Source organism: Poecilia reticulata, chromosome 4, assembly GCF_904066995.2.
Source record: "Poecilia reticulata chromosome 4, P_reticulata-male-v2, whole genome shotgun sequence".
Taxonomy (NCBI): Eukaryota; Metazoa; Chordata; class Actinopteri; order Cyprinodontiformes; family Poeciliidae; genus Poecilia; species Poecilia reticulata.
This window is the reverse complement of record NC_088833.1, coordinates 17,848,750-17,870,566: the sequence shown is the minus strand read 5'-3', so window position 1 is coordinate 17,870,566 and position 21,817 is coordinate 17,848,750. Positions and strand designations below refer to the sequence as shown.

The following is a 21,817-nucleotide window of genomic DNA, read 5'->3' as shown; positions in this document are numbered from 1 at the left end:
GAATTGAGACAGATATCGTAATATGTTTATCTTTTAATTTCCCTCTCTTAAGGGGGTCATGGCGAAATTTCTCATTGAAAAGCCAAACGCACTATCAAAATCAGACCTAGGTGTTATAGTTGCGTTTAAATGTAGCGATGAAATGTTCTGCTTCATGCTCTTGTTGGAGAACTTTCAAAAATCAGTGCAGTTGGGGTTGAAGGTGGGGGTCATTTTTAAAAATAAATTCTCTGGTGGTAATTGTTGGTACATTTAAAAATAATTGTAGCTTAAACATTTTTTCTGTTGTATACTTTTACCTTTTTTTTTTTTAAAACCATCATCCGAATATCTACAAACCTCCTATTACTAATTGTCAATTTTCTGTTTTCCTGGGGTATTAGTATAAAACACAGAAGCCATTGGCTGCAAAACTGGATGGGGAACCAATTTTGGCAGGATTCACAGTGAAAACAGTGATAAAGAGAAATTTCTCAAGCTCACTATTAGAAGACTGCATCCAGGACACAAGAGCGGTATTTTGGGGTCAAAGCAAAAACAAACTTTACCTACCATCACACATGTAAATACGAGGGCTATGTTCAATACCTGTTGGGAAGTTACCTGAGGTTCAACAGCAGACATGTTAAAACTTTTTTCCCCAATACTGCATTAACATAAGTAAAAGGTTGGATTTTGCTCAAATTCAAAGTTGAGACTATGCTACTGCAGTAAGAGTATAAATTAAGCAAGAGTATCAGCATATTTGTCTGCTTCTTAGGCAAATAAGCAGATAACTAATCAATACTACCTACTACTGTGTACTTTCAAATATGATTTTAGATGGAAAAAAGAAGACAGTTTAGAATGGAGTGTTCAGTAAGACATTATAATTTCATCATAAATTACAACAAAAACATTTACATGAGTCATTCTACTCAGTGGGTAACCATGCCCAATATAATATACAGACTGTAAACACCTACAACTTTTAGTTTAGAATTTTATCCATGTACAGCATATGTAAAATCAGAGGGAAAACAAAAATATACTTTTTACTAATTGTGTAAAGTTTAATATTTTAAGGAAACATTCCATAAACTGACTGGATTAACATTTATACGATTACAATTCCTCCACCATTAATATGTGTTTCGCATCTGACTCCAAGTAATCAAATTATATCCCTATATTCTCTTGTATAGAAATAAATCAGAATTTTTCCAACTCTTCAGGCCCCACTGGAGTTCATAAAAGGCTGTTAGACGTGCACAGTCTTTCGCAATAACCCATCCACCAATCAATTACGAGGAGAAACCATATTTGTTGTACACAGACACTCTTCAGCAGGATGTGGTTGTAAGTTTGGTTCCTTCTGTAGGTAGTTCTAGGAAGGAGTTGGCTCAACTCCTTCCTAGAGGGGAGAGCACAGCAAAAAGCCCAGTGTTAATTTAACTCTGAAGAGTGTGGACTATATAAACACTGAAAAGGTGTTAATATCAACTCTGTGGGAGTTAACAACATAATTTCCCAGTGTTGATTTAACTAACCACAGAGTTGATATTAACACTTTTTTAGTGTTTACATAGTCCACACTCTTCAAAGTTAAATTAACACTGGACTTTTTGCTGTGAGGGGAGTCAACAGATAATTCTTGCAATCTGTAAAGGTTGTAGTGGTTTGTGGTGAATAAGAGTTTCCTTCAACTTGTAAAAGGATGCAGCAGGCGGACAAGCAAACAGCCCTGATCACTTTGAAAGGCCGGTTTGTTCAAGCTCAAGTAGCCCTGGAACCAGTCCCACACGCCAGGAGGCAACAAAGAGGGAGTCTGCCTTTCTAAGACATGTTTATCTGTCCTCTTAAAACAGGACAATCTGTGTACAAAGGTGCAGCTTACAGTAGGTAAATCTACAGAACATCTGCAAGTCTTGCTGGCATTTTGACTTTGGAGAGTTGAGTTATTTGGTCTGCACAAAAAGAAAATTGAGGCTTTCAGAACTGATACCTTCAGTTTCATGTCTCAAAAAAAGACTGAATGAGTCAACTAATATAAATTCTTACCAACCTCTATTTGACGTGATTCAAATAACTGAAAACCCCCCTGAAATTTAAAATAAAAGGCTCCTTCATTCTGGAAAACACAGTGAACCAATAATTATGCATACAAAAAAACTATTAAAAAAGGATTTTAAAAAATTTGGTCAAGTTGGCTCTGAATTTTTATACATAGCAAAATATATGTCCATGAATATATTTTGGGAATCTTTTAACAAATAATTACGTCTTACCATAATAAAAACCTTTTGGAATATGCATATGTACACTATATGATGGTGGGGGGAAAGCTTGTATACCACACAAATTTGACTTTGTTTGCCACTCTTTATGTTTTTAAGTGAGCAGCCATGATGGAAGACTACAGCATTTTATAAACACATGACCCACTTCCAAACTCGCTTCTATTACAAGTCAGATCAGTATGTGAAGCTCCATGTGATATTTCTCTAAAAAGAGGATGAAGAAACCAGATGAAGTCAATTAAGGCCAGTCAGAGATGCAGATGTCCACGCTAATTTGACACATAACACCAAAAATCAACAACAAGAAAATAAACAACTGCCTCCAGATTTGATGAACAAATAAAATAAACACTTCAGCCCAAACGGGCTGCAGCTGGTCGGGCTGGATGTTGCACTGTGGGGTTGCAGAAGCAGAAAGCTGTCACTGCGCTGGTGTGCCCTCCTCTGCCCGTTATGGACTGGAAGGAACATGGACGCCATTCTCCCCAGTTCCCTTAGCTTTGTGCAAAGCAGCCTGGATACGGAAGTGCGTCCGTGACTCCATGGAGTAGTTTTTGTAATTGTGCCTAAAAAAGAGCAGCAGAAAAAAAAAAGCCAACTTAAAATATGTCAAGTGATGTTGTTGTGTAAATTATAGGCACGTAATGGATAAAAATATTTTCTGTTTAAATGTAATTTAAGTCATAGATATACTCATTCTCATAGCCCAAAATTGTTGCCACTCGCAGATTTAATTTCAAATTTATTTAAGTCAACCAAAAATTTTATTCATAATGAGAAGGATTTTGCTCAAAAGCCAGTACGTTTATCTGTTTAAAAAATTTAATTGATCTGTTTTTATTCACATTTTATTGAGAAATGCCTTTCTGAGTAATTAATGAAAAAACCTATACTGTATTATAGAAATCAAACCAATGTTATAGTTGTTGATCAGCTTTTCATTGGTATTTTTGAGATTCATCTTTGGTGAGAACCTCCAAGTCTTTGAGGATTGGAAGGCCTCCTTGTCATCACCCTAATTTTTTGCTTTCTGCACAGAGTCTATTAATGTCAATTTGGAGCGCTTGCTGGGCTGCTCCAAAATGTCAGTATTACTTTCAGTCAGAAGAAACATTGTGCTAAAATTGAAAGGTTACTTTGAACCTAAATGTGAAACAGGAATGAATCATTTGGGTTCTACTGTAAATATTTAGTGACTTCAAACACTCACTTTGCCGTTTCTAGAAGTTTAATAGCTTCGTCTCTTCTCCCCTGCTCCAGGCACAGCAGACCGTGCTCAAGTAGGGCATTAGGAACCAGGTAGTGGTCATATTTTATCTGAGTCTCACTGCAGACAACGACAAAACACAACAATGGCAGTGTAAGTGTTGTGCTGTGTGCTCCTCGTCTTCTAGAAAGATCCTGTTGGTTAGTTGCACCAAAAAAACATGCTTTTCTCAATTTCTGCTGGCTGCAAAATACTCCATCTGTGTATGAGGCTTACTTGCAGAGGACAAGGGTAAAGTAGTGTTCAGCCTCCTCTCGGTGACCCAGGTGTTTGAGACAAAGGCCCTTCAACAGGCTCAACAGACACTGATCGTCTATGGTGTATTCAGTCCCTGACAAAGACCAAGCGCCAAAAACACAACATGAGTCATTGTGTCATTTATTTAACAATCCATACGCTGCCTTATGAAAGTATTTATTGTCTTAAACTTTTTCACACTTTGTCATCTTACAAGTACAAACCTTCACATGTTTTATTGGGATTTTAAGTGAAATATGAAATCAAATGATCAAATTGGTGAATAAGTGTAATATGGACGGAAAATAATCCGTGGTTTTCAAGATTTTTCACAAGCAAAAATCTGAAAATTTACATTTGAATGGGCAAAAAAAAGTTCTCATCCAAATAAGACAAACCTGGGAGAGATGAAGCCAAAAAGTCTTGCAGGATAAATTATAATGTATTGATTCACAGGAGCTTATTATAAAGGCATGCTGAACTCTTCAGATTTTAATTTACAAACAATCATGTATCACTTTCCTTCCACTTTGAAATAATTCACTGTTTTATGCTACTCTATAGAAACTTTAACTTTAAACTGAATTTAAAGTTGTTACATAAATTACGCAAAGATTGAACTTTAGAAGGTAATGCATCAAATACACTGGATGAATTGTAGCTACGGTTTCACAAAAATGTAAGTTTTAAAAATGATCTTAATTTAAATCTAATATTACTTTATTGCCACTCTAGAGTTTTGCATACTTGGAAAGCTTTCAAGTGTTGCCTGGGCTTCATCCAGGGTTTTCAGCATGCCCTCAGTCAGGTCTTTGTGTTTTCCAATGACTGTGTAGCCGTTCCAGATGTACATCATCTCCTGGACATCATCCAAAAAAAAGGTTAAATGAGTTACAGGTAGCAATTATCATCATTTCCTATTGTCAGAGCAAAGTGTGTTGTCAGCAGCTCACCAAAACTCACTATGACGACAACTACTTTAGAAACTAAACGCAACAATGTATACTGCAAATATCTGATTTTTTGACTGGTTTATTCCAATATTAACCACTACCTTGCGTAGTTGTATAAATATATATCTTCACTTAACAGCCATAACGCCACTGAGGAAAAGCTGACTGGACCTCTGCTTATATAACTGGGTTTAATAGGTTTAACCTTACAGAGCACCTTTGTTCTCTAAGAAGCAAGATTTGGGTCTCATTAAATAATAAATGACAGCTTAATATTCTGGTTGCAGCTTTGATTCATTTAGTTGATGACTTTAAAGTGATGTTTGGACAAGAGCAATGTAGTGTGAAATTTTACTGATCTCTGTGTGCTGAAATTTTTGACACACCACAGGGATTTTCAAAGCAGTACACAGTGATTTTCCAGTACTGACCAGTGGAGCAGCTGGGAGAGGAACTGGATTTTCCCCAAAGTAGCGGCGGGCTTTCCTGATCGCAAACTTCTCTGTTGGCAAAGATTTTCCTGCAATTTTCTGTTTCAGTCCAGGGACCTGCCTGAAACACAATGCAAAAACAACATAAATAACAGCAACATGGAGACCATGTGAGATCAGAACTTCTTAAAATATCCCACATTTATCCTTGAATCTGTTTTTTTCAACAAGCAGTCTGACTTTTGTTTCTTTTCATTTCCATCCTTCACACACTTACAATTCAAAGAAAAAAGAAAACTTAGCCGTCTCAAGGAAAATGAGGGGTACTTTGCATTAAATGTAGGTACTATTGGCACTTTTTTTTTTTTTTACAATTTATTGTCCTTTTATTTTCGTCAGTAGCTACTGTGCCGCATCCATTAGGTTTTTTTGTATTTGAATGCAAAAGAATGAAAGTAATATGTTCTTATCTTACCCTGATCACTGAGCAATTTGCAAATTTGCAGTTTCACCACATGTGCTACAAGTTTTTCTAACTTGTAGCCTCAATAGTCTCAGCTCAGACATGACGTCATTGTTGACTTGAGCTCATTCTAATTATGAGACAGAAAACCAGTCATCTTCTAATTGCTCTAACTGTGGATGTTGAAGAACAAAATAAACATCCCAACAGAAAGAGGATGTAGAGCATTTTTTGTTTAAAGACGAACAAACTGAAGTGCAAATAAATAATATATTCCTGCAGCTTTGACTTTGTTTTACACGTGTAGCAGCCATTTTGGATGCTGAACTCTAGACAGAGGCAGGACTTTCCAGGACGGTTAAAAGGTGACACATTTATTAGCCACGGATGCTAATAAATGAAACAAAACAAACCACATCCCTGGCAAACTAATCAAACCTGTGTTTTGTTTCAGCTTTAATTTTCTACCTTTAGGTGATTAATGTATGACCCACTTTCTCAGCTTTACACATCAACAACAACAAAAAACTTTACTATGGTTCTGTCCGTCTCTAAACTATCAGGATAAATTATCTGTTTCCCTTTGCTGTGAGTAATGTGAGCATTATCTGGGTTCATACCTGAAAAGAGTTAGCGCGCTCTCCCCAAAGGTAAGGCAGTCATCGTCAGTCAGCATGCTGAGATAGGCTGCTTTCATAAAAGCATATGTGGCCTGAGGGAAAATAAAACATGCTTACCACAGCGATCTCATCAGACCTTTAGAAATGAGGAAAAATAAACCCACAAAGGTCTGGAAAACGTCAGCAGATTTAAAGTTTTCATGTTTCTCTCCTGAGCTAAGAACAGATTTACAACATCTGTGCTAAATCCGTAGTGGACATATTTATAGATGTGCATCAACATGAAAATAATTCACTCATAATTCAAGAAGTTGATAAAAAAAAAAAAAGTATTTTTCTTCCAAACAAATACGCCTCAGAGTACGTAGTCAGACCTTGGACCACGAGTTCTCCTTGCTAAGCAGGTCAGCGTAGAAGTAGGCCATCTTCCAGTGCCTCTTGTACGTGAAGCACCACATCAGCTCCCAGTAGCACATGTGGTGAAACTGTTTCCACTGCCGCTGAGCCTCACAGCACTCCTCAAAGAGCTTGATGGCCTGCACACAAACACACAACACTGGTTGTAATTCACTGAGCCTCTGCATTTTGTAAATCACTGAGTCCTGCAAAAATGAATTATTTCCAGCATATCGCTGGTTCAAACTATTTAGTACCAATTTTATCTATTGTATGAATTAATTTTGAAAAGTTACATACTTGAATGGATTTTTTTCTACATGGTAAAATTAGTTCATTTAGTTTTTTGTGTGTACAGTGTTGAGTGTTGCACAAAAGAGAGCTTTAAGTCTCTCAAGCCTATCAGAAATTGTTGCTTTTGGTCTCTAGGTAGAGTTTGTCTACCCCGCTACTGTCAGAAACAGACTGCAAAAGTTTAAATGTTATAGGTGTGCAGGGAAGAAGCCTTGAAGGTTGTCTTTAAATTGTTCTCCATGTTGATTTCATAATTGATCTCTTTTTAAATTCGTACCCGTCTCAAAGCTTACGAGTCACATGTAAATAGAAAAATGTCAGAGTATATTTGTGCTGCAAACAATCAGTACAGAAACAGAGTGGTTGTCTTGTTGAAGCACCATGCGTCTCCTGATTACTAAGCAGGTCATTTAGTGACATTAAGACCATTGCTTTAAGGCCCAACGAAGGTACTTACATTATCCAGGTTGCCTTTAATCTCCTCTATTCGACCAGCAAAGAACAAAAAGATGGATCCCTGCAGAAAAGCAAAATATAATATGCTATGGAACAACACAAGTCATAAAAATAAAAGAATTAAAAGTAGCATTGCAAACCTTGGGGTATTTTTTCAGGTATGGTTGCAAAAGTCTCTCTGCATCTTCAACGTCTCCTTCCCCAGTGCCTGTGAAAAACATTCAAAACTAATTAAGTTTGTTTTGTTTGCAGTTTTTTTTTTTTTTTTGGCAGCTTTGTGTTTGTGTGTATCTTGGCTTTACCCAATATGAAGCTCATGAATGTGTGATAACACAGCAGGAGCATATTGCACAGGAACGACCTGAAGGTGCTTTCTGTAGAGCCTTCCTGAAGCTGTTGAAGTCCAAACTCCTGCGCACAAACACAAACAGATAAAACTAAACATGAGTTAAGTTTCTGCTAATGGAAGATCAGCTGGAATACAAGCAGTAAAATCAGAGCATGATCAACACACTGATTCGAGTTTCCTGGTTTTAAACACCTGAGCCTGATAAACCAGTCTGCTCCACTGCTGCCCTCTGCTGGAGAAGTCAAGTCACAAATCAAACTCGGGTTGCTTTTCATATTGGTTACATGAATGAAACTTCAGATATTAGAAGCACACTGATTGGTCATAAAAAGAGAAACTTTTAAGGTGCTGATATTGTACTTGCGTTACTCATCATGATCACAGATTCAAAGTCAATTTTGCAGCTGAGGACTTTCATTTCACGCTTTAACTGTGTGTCAGGTTCAACACCGTCATATCAGGAGTTTAGTGCTTCACCAGAAATCATAATTTACCACTAAATTATTATTGCTACATTAAATTAATTATTTCCATTTTATTACATAATGACCAGAAGGGTGTTAAATAAACAGAGCAGAAAGATCCTATTAAATTTTAAAAACTTAAAAACAAATGCTGTCTCGTGTCAGACAGGACATTAAAGCTACAGGTGGACAAAATGTCACCAGAAGGACGTTCAATCAACTGAATCACATATTCATCACATACAGACCAGTCTCATGAAATGAGCTGCCTGTTTCTTGTCACAAACACTAGAAAGTCTCTGCTTTAATAAACGTTTATTGACTTTAAATTATTAAAGAATTTAATCTCTTACATTTATCAGACAGTTTTATGAGTTTTAAGAGTTTTAGATTCCAATGAGTTTAGAAGCAAACATAAGACTTATCTTTTTGGTTTAGCCTTTGGTTGAAATTCAACAATAAGTATTTTTTATAATTTAAAGTTAATTATATCTACTTTAAGCTATATTTTGATTGTATTCAAAGTATTTATTTTTGTTTTAATGCTGTAAATGTAGATGTTTATTCTTCTTTTCATGAATTATAATCTTCCTGTTGCCCCTCATTGATACTTTACAAAACGATGCGCCTCAGGATTTTTATGCTCTCTGGTGTTTCCTGATCGTCGTCAGCAAAAACAACATTTTCCCACATTTCTGCACACTTTAAGTTTAGTCTTGGTTATCTAATTTAGTTTGCTTGTTTCTATGCAATGTGGAGCCCTTTGTGTTGTCCTTGTTGAGTATGAAAATGGACTCATGAATAGGAACCAAGTCGCTGGTTAAGTTCAACTCACCTTATTACCGGAGAATCCTACAAACTCCAGCAGCTTGAGCGTACGCGTGGGCAGCATGGAGATCATCTACAAGAGGCAGAGAAGTACATGAAACACTGAGATCATCACAGGACATTGGTCTGTTGTTAATGTAAGAATCTTTCACAACTAATCCTGAATTTCCAAACTAGGACTTGAATGTGGTCACGTCAGACCACAACGATTCTTCATGGGGTATTTTTTTTGCTTTGCTTCTAAGAATCTGAAAATGTTAAATCTGTGTTTTAAACATCAGATCTCTAAAACACTGCATTCACTTTTGCACACTGATAGTTGTATTTTCCCCCACACGTACTAGATTGAAGGCCCCGACTCCCAGTTTTACGCCGCCCTCAAAATGGCCGTGATTGTCGCCGTGGGTGTATCCAGTCGACTTCAGGACGGTGTGGAGCTCTCTGAGAGAACGAGGTAAATCGGGAAAACAGAACTGATGCTCATTATCGGATGTTACCAAAAAGTGTGAAATAACACAGTTCAAAACAAAACAAAACAAAAAGTTCATAAAGAAGCAGGACAATTTAAAAGTCAGCGTATGGATATGGTTGAGAGTCTCACTTGTATGTCTGGTAGCTGTTCCTCACTTTTATGCCTCCTTTGATGAAGCTAATCATGTTTTCATCCTGGACAGAAATGGAGCAAGAAGCTTATATACAGACTGACTCAGCTGCACTCTGCAGTGTGTGTGTTTGATAGGCGACGGCTGACCTGAAGGAAGGTGAGTGCTGCCCTCTGCAGGAGACATTCAGCATAGCAGACCTCGGCATGCAGTTCCTCTGAGGTGAACATGATTACATCTCAAATTACCTTCATCAATACCGCTGACAGTTTGGGTACACACACACACATCTGAACCCTAATGTCACACACACAATTCAAACCAACACACTTTTCTCAGTTTAGACTGACACACAAACATTCAAGAGGCAAAAGCATGCAAAATGCTGACATCTGACAAACTGAGGTGACATTTTTAACTCTCTGACCTTCTGTGAAGCTTTTTGAGAAGCTTGACTTCCTTCTGTATCTAAAAGGGAAAGCAGACAAAGCCAAGTTTTAAAATATTGACTAATCACTCTGGAATCACAGAATAACACAAAAGTATTCATACTTCTCTTTTACATTTTGAGGCATAAGAACCGCACGTCAGTGTGTACGTTATTGGGATTTTATGTGACATACAGCAGAGCTTTACCTTGCTGTCAAGTGTAATAAAAGGTTAACAAGGTTTTCAGTAGTATTTACAAATATAAAAATAATTAATGTGCATTTTAGAGGTAGATGAGTTGATCCAGACTCTCTTTATTTTGGGAGATAAGTTGATACATGAGAAACAATCTCAACCAATCCATCAGTTTTATCAAAATTCAGCCACTGCCCCCTTTTCTCTGCTCTGAGAGAGGATTGACTGACTGACCTGCCCACCAGGTCATGTCTGCATGTGTGAAGTTAACAATAGTCACCCAACTGCTGCCAACTCAGTGACGTTGTCGCTACATTTAAAGACAATTGGTTTGGGCCAAAATAGATATCGGCAAGTCAGACTTTTAAAAGATCACGTTATACCAGGAAACTGCAATCTGTAGATACAAATACATGCCAGACTTTTCGGATTATTTTAATTATTTGCAAATAAATGTAAAAAAAATAATAATAATTGAAAATCTGCGTGTAAGTTTTCTTTCAATGCACAGCAGTGTCATGCGATCCAAATAAAAACACTAAGGTTTACGGCCGTAATGTGACAAAATGTGAAAATGCTCAGTGATGCAACACTTTCGTTCAGTTTTCATGTATCGAGTGCTTTCGGTAATGCTAAAAACCATCAAGAAGAAAAGTGTAGGTCTGATCTCGTCTTTGTGTGAAAGTCATGCTGGATTCTCACAGGAGTTTAAGACCAACTTTAACAGATCTCTGTAACATTTTTCTGCTAATTGGTCAGGATGATCTCAGCTTGTTCTTTGGCTTTTGGTTTGACGTTAACAACAAAATTCAGTGCTCGTAAGAAGCATCTGAATCGGTAACTTAACACCAGTCATCCAACAAAGACGTCAGGCAAGCCGTTCTGCTCCAGACGATATTCACCTCGTTTGCTGACCAACGTGGAGAGGAACTACACTCTGCTTTTTCATTTATTTATTTATGGCAGGTCAAACAGCTGTATTTCACTCTCAAGCTGTGGGAAAGTCTTACCGCTGGCAAAGAGTCTGCGCCTCTTTCATAGTACTGCCCGCACTCAGAATGTGTTGGGGGTCGAAGGTCATCATGGCCTTCATTTCTAAAATAGTGGCGTAGGTCAAAGCGTGGTACATGCTGTCTTTGGATCTGCGAAATGAAAGCAGGGTGGATGAAGAACTTTATGTCAGATAGTGAAAAAAAAGAGAGCAGAGAAACATTTTATTTTAAGCCTGATTGAATCTGAGTCACTTTTTGTTCAGCAAAGATTGATCCAGAGGGTTTTAGTGACAACATCAGTGACATTTTATCTGTGGATCTACTTGTTGGACTGGTTCAAAATCTGGTTGCTCCAGTTTTAAATCATCATCATCATCATCAGAACCAATTTTCCCACATGAATGTACATCAAATGAACTACGGTCCGCTGCAGAGCTGCTCCTCTGGAGTCATCCTTGTTGGTGGTCCCAATGGCAGCTGAATGTGTAGCATACAGTCCGCTTGCACGTAAAAAGTTGTGGTGTTGTTTTGCTTGTTTTGCTGACAGAAACGTTCAGCCAGGAATGCAGCCGGGTTGCTCTGACTACACTTCACTGCACCACAGAGCCATGTGACCTGCCCATGTGACCAGTCAGCTCCAACCGGTCGCGCGCCGACGTTTGCATTAGCCGATTTTCACAGATCACTGAAAATTAGCACAAAGCAGAACTTGCATCATCAGAGTCAGTCATAATGAACCCGAGCTCTGTTGGTCCAGCCACGTCAGACCTGTGTGACAACCAAAAAATAAAAACAGCAGGCGACCAGACAATGCTGGGCCACAGGCTCAACCACTGGCACTTGCTTTACATTTACATTTTCCCAGGGTAACATAAGCATGACGGCAACCCCGACTCAGAAACCTCTAAGTTGTAGACGTTAACTTAGCTGTCTGACACAGCTGGTTTTTAAAACAGGGGCTTGATTATTTTTAACACAATGTTCCATGATGCAAGGGAGGAGCTGTAATGTAATCTCTTTCAAACACTCCAGGCACGCCTTGGACTCAGCTCTGCACACATCAACTCGATTATTCAGGAAGTGTAGCAACAGTGGGAGCATCACTCATTCTTTACAAAATGGACAAAATTAGACAGGAGACATACACAGAATCAGAAAGACCTCATAAATACAGATAATCCTGCTCTTGGATCACACCGATTATTTAGCAAAAATAGTCCAAACTCGGATACATCTCTACGTGGTAAACTGAGCACTTGGATCGGAAGCTCATCCTCCTCTGAATTAATTTTGATGACTGTTTGTTTAAATTTACCTACTGTATGTTAACAATCAAACTATTACAGTTTCACAGTCAAACGGATTTACAAGAAACCACTGAAAAACATTTTTGCATCTATTCCCATTAGGGAATATTCAAAAATCAAAATCAAACTATGTGTGCACAGCTTGGAGAATTGTATTGTAGGTTGTACACATTGCTTTGTTGACAGAGTGGATTGTTCCTTACAATGCAGATGTTTTCACCCTTTACTGTAATGTTTGCAGTGAAAAAGAAACTAAGTGCTGCAGCTCTCTTTGTCACATGACATGCACACTGTGACAGCTGCATGTGTGAAGGGGAGAAAGCAGCTGAAATATAACATTTTATAACGTACAAATCTTTTCCCACAGGTTTTATCTGAACATGACGGAAATATGGGTCAAATGATCAATAAGTCACGTCAAATGAAGAGTATAAACTAAATTAGCCTGGCACTTGACCACGCTCTTCTACAAGAAAACTGTTCATGGCAAGTATCTTTAGTAGCTAAGAGAGCAACTTTGTGCTGCCACAACCTTCTGCAGATGTGGTTATTAGATGTGGTTATTAGATGGGATTATTAGCCAGACTTCAGCTCATGGCAGAGCTCCTGAGCAATCTGTTGATGGAAACTCGATGTGCCTACAATGACTTTGTGCTTTGAGTCACTGTCTGGATCTTCAACCAGGCTGAAGCTTCGGCTTCCTCCCCACCACTGTGGCATTTTCTTGATGAATCCATTTTGATTGAATCCATTTTGCCCTTTAAACGCTGCATGTTTCCAGAGTCAGAGGAGACAAAGCAGCTCTAGAGCATCACCAAGATCCCACCATGTTTCACAGCAGACGGGGTGTTATTTTCACCATATATGCTTTAGTCTCCTCATTCGGACCCACAGGCATGAAAAGATACAGTTTTGGTTCAGTCTCAACACTGCTTTGGTTTATTTATACAGCTGTGAGCAAATCGGAGCTGATCTTTCTGGTGCTTTTGGGCCATCAGTGGTACATGCACTGCAGTTCAGGCAAGGACTGCTTCATTATTTAGCCTGCACCTCACCGTGGAAACTGAGACCTCAGTGTCTGCTGTCGCCAAGTCTTGTTACACGTCTGTTTCTTCCAACTATATGTTTAAACACATTCAAGGTGCTTGCTCTGTTTTAAATCATTTTCTCTTCTCTAAATTTTATGAACTATTCCTTATAAGGCATCACTCAGTCCAGGTTCTGGAGTTGATCCGTCTCACCTGATGAATCTGAGGAAGTCCTTCATCAGTGGTCATGCACCTCAGAGACCACACCCAATATCCCAATGAATGCTTTTGTGAAGAATTAAGGGGTGCCAATAATTTTGACACTCCAGTAAAAAAAGAACAAATATTTTTGATCTTAATTTGCATGAAATCCTCATAATATTAGTTTTATTGAACTAATATTAAAAAGTTAAACAAAGTTAAACAGTTCAACTTTTACACACAATATTTTTACTGACTTTTTAATAAAACTAACTGCTAAACTTCAACCAGACCTGTAAATAAACGTAGGTAGCATCATTGTAAAGCCATCCAGATATTTGCTGTTTTGTATGTCCTGTCACATTGTAATGCTATAAGTCAGCTGACTGTCCCTTGTTGGGCTGCTCTCTATACGCTCACTGAATTAGCTTCAGTAAAACTGAATTAACCCCTCAATCTTCTCTTCAACGCAGTCCTTCACCAGTCAGATTAAAGGTCTAATGACTCATTCCTCCCATTACATGGACACAGCACCTCTGTCATCACTGTAACTTCACTTGCTGTCTTTGACAAATGAGTAACTTGGAAAGAAATACAATAAATCAACCTAGAGTACACAAAATGACCTGCTTTCACGTAAGCCAATAATACAGTTAGCAATCTTCAATAAAAAAATAAAGAAAATCTAATCAAAGTGGATTGAATTTTACAAGTTTGAGTTAGAAGCAGAGTTATTAATATCAATGCACATAGCAGATAAAGTCAAAGGTGGAACAATTGCAGAGCAGAAATGAGAAACATCTGGACTAAACTGTGAGAAGTAACATGATTCAGCAGACAGTTAATGAGGAGTGAACAAAATAAACCTTTTACCCAAAACAGAAGTTTCATAAAGTTACTTAAAAACTTGTTGACAGGATTGACTTATTTTATTTAAAACATATAAAAAATCCTGCCTGTATGAATCATTTTAGAAGCCAAACAATAAAATATGTCTCATCTGCCAAAAACGTTTCTGTTTTCCTTAAGTTTACTTCTGGTTCAATCTGTGATATTTTGACTTTTATAAGTTAGTTTTAAATACATTTAGGACCAGCATAGACCAGATTTATAGTTATATATTTAAGTTTGTCAGATTAAAAGCTCCTTTTTAAAATAAAAACCTCAAAGCAGGTGTTAAACATAGTTTAATTAAGCCTGTATTAAAATGTTTTTCTTTTGTTGTTGGTCTGATGTAGTACTATAATCTTAAATGTTTAAGCAGAAAATTATCATAAACAGAAATAAAGGCTTGAAGGCATGCTACTGTGTGTGTAATTGATTATTTCACGTGTTTCGCTTAGTAAACCGAGTTACTGAAATACACGAACTTTTCAAAAATATTCAGATTTTTTGATTACAACTGTGTATATTAAAGACGGCGCATTGCAGCTTCTTGTCACCATAGCTGTGACAAACACTTATCGAACTCGGCGTGTTCAATGCGTTAGTTTCAGTGCGACTGAGTGTGCACACATGTGAGCTCTCATCCCAGGCGACTGAGAACAGACGGAAAAACGAGAGATCGGAAAACAAGAAATGGGAAAATACTCTTTCACATTGTCAGAAACACAACTTAACATCAAGCAAAGTCGACTGAGTTGTCAGGCTCTTTACTTCCAAATAAAATCTTTGACAAAGCAAGCAAACTACAAAGTAGTTTCATCTTATTTAGAACACCTATTTAATTATTTCGACAATAAAGAAATGAAGAAGTAGATGTCAAACTTTTTCTTTCACATAAAAAGCTTTAAACTACGACGCATGACCAAGCACAAGTTCACGTAGTTAAAAACTATTTACTATGTAACGAGGCACCTAATATTGTTTTTCTGTCGGACATTAAATTAGGCTGAACTTGTCCTGTTTTATGTTGTTTAGGATTACCAAAATTATTTCTATTTGACAAACAATGAGAGATTTTTGGGAGTTATGTTCTTTAAATTCAAAATCTTACATAAGTTTCCTTATTTGGTAGAATTGCCTTTTAAAAACTGTATGACTTTTATGAAATATTTTGAGTATCCTTCTGCAAAACTGGAAGAATAGTTTGCAGGAAGTTTGACCCGCTTCTCCTGACAGAACTGGTCTAACAGAAATAGGTTTGTGGGCAACTTTGCTTACATGCAGCCTTTCAGTTTTGGCCACAAATTACATGTGAGGCTGAGATCAGAGTTTCATGACAGTCTCTCTAAAACATTGACTTTCTTGTCTCCAAGCTATTTTGTAACTAAGTTAGCAGCTTCTTTGTACATTTGGAAGATCGGTTTATTGTTTTTATGTCTTAAGCTGCAGCTTTAATGCTCCCTAGTGATGCTTCCTCATCATACCATCTATTATGTGAAGCAAATCATGATGCTGCCACCAAGTACTTAGTAGTTTTTTTTCTTTTCAAGTTCAAGTACGGTCATATTATTTATCATCTTTGTCTTTGCGTGCATTTGCAAGCTGAAGTTTGACGATTTTTCAGTGATGGCTTCTTCTGTTTTGAGTGGCTGTTTTACTCAGCTAGCATCTTTACAAGGTCTTTTGCTTTTGTTCTAAGGTGGATTTACACAACACATTCATCTTTGGGACACCCTCACTGTCTCCTGTTCTTACTCATTACTCTGCTACGCAGGAAAACATTGTGGTAACTCATCTAAAACATAATTTTAACATCAGAATATGGGAAATGTAGTATTTAAATTTGTTCCTGCACCACTAAAATTAAATTACAAACGCATTGTACCAGGGGACAGAAGGCTCTTCTTACTATAAAATGGGACAGAAAAGTAAAAAAAAAAAAAAAAAAAAAAAAAACTGGGACAAAGGAGTGGCCCACAGCCCTCAAAGGCTTCTATTGAAAGGGAAATATTAGTTACAGTGTGATAAAAGTTGATAATAGCCCACAGTATAAAAAGCAAACAGTAGAGTAACTTGACGACAGAACCAGAGAACAAAACATGAGGCTGGGTGGGACGGCACTCTGCCTTTGTAACTTTATTAATGCAACGTGAAGCAAGGAATCATGGGAAACCTGCAGCCGTCACTGCTGTGTCTGTTACAGGGCCAGGATTGACTTTGGTTTTCAAAGTAATAGACTCTTCCAACACTTACTGAAATGAAATAAAATAATAATCAGTTTATTTCTCTTTTTTAAAAAGAGGAGATCCAAGTTTCTAATTAGAACATTTTGGAAAAAAAATTGATGCCTTTGATGCCTTTCGTTCATTTTGAAAAAGCAAAGCAGAAATACTGGAGACTTTACAGCAGACTGTAGGACACACCTCTGCTGTGCAACAAATACAGCCCCACTGGTAGTAGCAGATCTTTAAGTTTGTAAAGTGATCTCGACTTATCAATCTAATTAAAAATAGAGGCCGTCAAGGTAAGCTCACAAATACGCAACATACTGAAATATTAAAGACCCTGGTGAATCTAAATCTGACCAACACCTGACATTAATGCAGAAAAGCGGTCTGGGATAATGAGCATAATGACGTGTATCGCTCCATCTAGTCATGAAAAGCAACAATGTGCCAGCACAGCCAAATGCAAGCAAGATGCAAGTCATTAAAGAAATGCATCAGCTACTGCAGTCATGTGACATGAGTTCATTTTTCGCTGATTAATGTATCTTCTTTTCTCACATGGGGTCAAAACTCCCACTTTAAACTCTTGCCAGTTAGACTTTTACTGAATAATAGAAATCACAAAAAGTTCTTCTTTTCCAGTTTTGAGTGAAATATCTGGTGCTGATCCATCAATCCAGTCTACATACATAATGGCATAAATTTTGACTGTTTCTATGACAACATTAGATGTGATTATCCTACATGTTCCTGTCTTTTTCTTCTGTCACCACAATGTCACTAACACTCACCAACTGGAAAAATCTGTTTTCCAGCAGAGCTTGAATGCATCACAACTGAATAATTATGACCCATTAAATATCGCATTAAACCAATTCTCAGGACTGCAGCACTGCACACAGTGACGAATGTAATATTTTTATTTAGTGCAGCTGGAATGTCTTAAAATGAATATTTAAATCTTATTAAAATGATTAACTGAATAATCTAGTGTGTCCTTTCTATAATTTCAGCTCTTGCTCTCATCTGGGTTTTGACCGCTGTCATTGTTTTTGGAAGAAGCATTCAAGGAAATATTCAGTGGAGTTAAACACTGCGAGGCTCTGACAGACAGAAACATATGACAAAGATTAAGTGGACATTCATGAGGAAAATGGGATGTCATGTGCTGTACATTAGGCTAACATTTTAGAAATAAAAAAAATATACTTTAGTATTTAAGCTTTATTTTACAGAGATCTCAAAATACAGTCATCTTCAGATAAACCTCAAATTAAAAAAACATTTCTAGCCTACCATGTTTGCCACATTTGGACTCATTCTTTTAGGGACAATTTTATAACAGGGTTACTGAAGAAAAACAACAGCAGAAGGAATGAGGAAATGCAGCGTCTGAAAAATGCAGGTAGAGAAAACGGGCCACAACCACAGATCTGGAAAACTCAAAGAGAAAAAACTTCCAGTAAATCTGTCCACACCATCTTAATGAAATGTTCATCCATTTGGAAACTATGTAGAAGAGCCAAAGGTCAGTTTTTAAAAAGCGAAATTAACTTGTGTGTCCATGACAGTTTTGTAACTTAATTTTAGAAAGCCTTCAGGTGCTTTATAAAATACTGAGTGGCCTCTTCACTCCTTATACATTCATATATCCATCTGCTTTTCAGAACGATGCTCAAGTGACAACGAGCTGTCAAACAAAATATCTTATTTTGATAGGAAGCCATCACACTGAAATGTAGTTTTTGGAACAGAAATCCTGTCATGTAATCCAGGTCATTGATGAAGGTCATTTAACCACTGCGGGATTTCTATTAGGAAGTCACTTAAACCGAAGCTCTCAGGTCCCATGAAAATGTTACAGATGAATTTCATCAGCATAAAGACAACAGATAGAATATTAATCTTTATATAAAATAAAAAGCTGAGTCCAGAACAAAGCCTTGAGGAATCCCACAAGACAGAGCTGCCATTTCCAGTAAAATCCAGAGGATGTGCATGAACCAGATCAACAGCCTCAAAAGTAGAGGAAAGGTCCAATAAAAAAAATCACAAAACCTTCCCTGTATACTGAGGTTAGTTTTCAGGTCATCCACATTTGCTCTCCCTGCCGTTTCAAAGTGTTGCTTTTTCATCGCAGGACATAAATCTCAGAAAAAGATCATCTTTCTCCACAAAACATCAAAGTTTTTACATATTTCCCCTTTAAGGCTGGAAGTGTGTATAGAAGATGTGTTGACGTCGGTTTTAGGCTGTGGTCTTACTTGCTCAAGAGGCGGGCCTGCGCCTCCTCAAACTCATTTCTCAGGAACAGATCGAGGGCGGCCATGCAGTCCTCCAGGGCCACAGACAGGTCGGACCGAGAGCACCTGCAGGACCAGACACATCCACATTAAACCGAGCTCACAGTTAAATGCTTTACAAAATGTGTTATCTTGCATAAACCAGCAGAGCAATTTATTTTTAATACAGTAACTTCACAAGAAAGCAAACATGTTAGTCTTGATGAAACAGTGACTTAAATCTGCATCTCATTGGACAAAAACAGCAACAATTCTTCTTTCTAGCAGGTTTTCTGCGTTCTCACAGATCAGTCACTGCTGACCTGTGTTGTTCTTCCTGTTGATTGCATTTTGCACAACACCAGTAACTGTGCTGAAGATAAGAAACAGAAACAGGAACAGAGGCTGCATGAGGCAGATAGATGAACCGACTCAATGAGAGTGTTGTTAACCGTGTCTCTGTTTGCATTATGCTGCGAATTACAGAGGAAATCAGCAAAAATTAAAGCTGTTTTTTTAAGAAACAACACTTATGGTTTAGATTCAAACTTAATCCCAGTCTGATACATACAGAGAAAGCTGGTCATATAATTTCATGGTGGCGGTGCAGAAGTTTCAGCCCTACTGCCCACATTTTATTTGTATAGCGCATTCCACCAACAAGGCAGTTCAAAGTGCTTTACGTCGTAAAAGCACAAAAATCAACAATTGAAACATTCCATTTTTTCCAAGTGCCATCATTAAATGAAGCGCCAACAGCATCAATATTTTTGTCAGCTTATCAGTGGTGTAACAGGAAGATTTTCTGTGCTGAGCAGAACGTACTGGTGAGTCACATTTGTACAATAATAGTAGTTTAAAAACTGGGTCTGTTGGTTTGTGTGCATGTCTAAGAAAGTGCAATCAGGAACGCTGGTAAAATGCTGAGCACTGTGAGCTGACCATGTCAAAACTGTACAGCCCACATCCTCAGATTCAGTGTAAAATTATTTTATAAAGCCAGTTGAGTTCTTGCAAACTGTTTTTGGCAGCATGGAAAGTACCTTTTACATTTCAACTGCAGCCCAGAAGATTCACACCTTTCCTCAGTTTTTAAGCAACTTGTATGTGCGATTTGGGGGTATGCACGCAACTCCCTGTTGCCCCTGTGAATGTATCATTCTTAATCAGCACTGTGCCTCTTCACAGATTGTGGACTGTTTGTTTGAGCTGCCTATAGCAGGCCCATAAGCACATAGCAGCTGCAGTGGCAAAAGCATTTTAATACATTGGGCCACTTGGAGCGCATAGAGGCCTGCTGAGGGTGTGATGAAGTTGTATTCTTGGAATGCAACCAGCATGACCAGCCCATGCAGGTGCATAAAGGACACACCTCATGGATAAGCCACTGGACCAGCTTCCTCCATGCAGGACGTGCTTCTAAAGCCACAATGAACCAGCAAAATTACAGACAGGAAGCTTCTTCTGCCTGCTCAAAACTGTTCCACACTCCATAGGATTGCATTGCATATTTAATGCACAAGAGACTTCGCCAAGACCTTGCAAAGACCCCCCGCTTTATAGCTGATTCCTAATGACATGGTGCAGCCTCAGTCAGCGGGGAAGGCGACATTCAGATCTACACAAACAGCTCCAGTCTCAACGACAAACCTAAAACAGGAGCTGGTCATGTGACAGACCCAAACAGCGGTGGCCGATAAATTTTTACATTCCTGTCTGCTGGACGCACAGAGGAACAATAAAGTCATGTTATGAAGGCGCACTATGATGGAGGAGCACACGCTGCTCTGTGCAGACTGGGCTAATGACATGCGGGTGACTGCCGCCTTCACCGTCTGACCAGCAACAGGCGAAAAGCTCTGTTTCCTAAAAACAAAACACACACACTGAGCTGCTCTAAAGTAAAGACGCACACGTATACGGACACACACACACATACAAACCGCGTTTCTTTCTTTGTCATATATACGCCTCAAAATGTGGCAGGCAACAAAGCTGAAGTCATTGATTGTGTTGATGGAGCATTAATGATTGTGTTGCATGTTATATTTCAAGAAATGATTTAAACTATTAATTATTTTCTACAGGATGAATAACATAACCATTAAAAGTGTAAAAAAAAATAAAGAAAACAAGCACTCACACATGTCACATGTCCTCCAACATGTGACCAGACTTCACTAAGCCTGACCAACTTGCACTTTCCCTCATGTTTACTCTGTGTATCAACTTTTACACGTATTACTTTCATTCTTTGTTTTAGATAAATCTCACCGCTTAATACTTATAATTCTGTAAAAATGTATTATTTTTGGTCTGATCTAGACGCAGATAAACCGAGCCGACTGTGACCCTGTGAGTTTCACCTCATTTAGCATTATGTGCATTTAGTAAAGTTTGGTTTATCTGATTCAGATAAAGTGACTTACAAAATGTGATTACAGTAAGTCCAGTCTTTGAACTCATCAGCTAATGTGTGCTGACCTAACCTCTTATTGTTCTGACTTTCGGTGTAACCTGATAGTTGTGAAGCTGTGACGTCTCGCCCTTGTTTGTTCACTGTTAATGTTTAAAAACAAAGGAGAAGAAGATAAACAATAAATCCTTGGGTCTTGAGATTGTTTCTCAGAT

At 37.9% G+C, this 21,817-nt stretch overlaps 1 protein-coding gene across 2 annotated transcripts in view; it reads right to left on the bottom strand.

Annotated features, from left to right (window-relative positions):
• Positions 1–847: 847 nt before the first annotated feature.
• Positions 848–21,817, bottom strand: part of ttc39a (tetratricopeptide repeat domain 39A) — a 28,563-nt gene continuing 7,593 nt past the window's right edge. For both annotated transcript variants that reach the window (XM_081606418.1, XM_081606419.1), the window contains 17 exons: positions 19,169–19,273; positions 11,274–11,405; positions 10,067–10,107; positions 9,789–9,856; positions 9,639–9,703; positions 9,379–9,478; positions 9,045–9,110; positions 7,699–7,807; positions 7,537–7,604; positions 7,398–7,457; positions 6,625–6,786; positions 6,251–6,342; positions 5,168–5,288; positions 4,531–4,642; positions 3,763–3,877; positions 3,490–3,606; positions 848–2,845 (listed from right to left, as the gene is read on the bottom strand). In XM_081606418.1, coding sequence (XP_081462544.1) covers positions 2,731–2,845; positions 3,490–3,606; positions 3,763–3,877; positions 4,531–4,642; positions 5,168–5,288; positions 6,251–6,342; positions 6,625–6,786; positions 7,398–7,457; positions 7,537–7,604; positions 7,699–7,807; positions 9,045–9,110; positions 9,379–9,478; positions 9,639–9,703; positions 9,789–9,856; positions 10,067–10,107; positions 11,274–11,405; positions 19,169–19,273 — 1,648 coding nt within the window. In that variant the 3' untranslated portion in view covers positions 848–2,730. The remainder of the gene's footprint in view (positions 2,846–3,489; positions 3,607–3,762; positions 3,878–4,530; positions 4,643–5,167; positions 5,289–6,250; positions 6,343–6,624; positions 6,787–7,397; positions 7,458–7,536; positions 7,605–7,698; positions 7,808–9,044; positions 9,111–9,378; positions 9,479–9,638; positions 9,704–9,788; positions 9,857–10,066; positions 10,108–11,273; positions 11,406–19,168; positions 19,274–21,817) is intronic.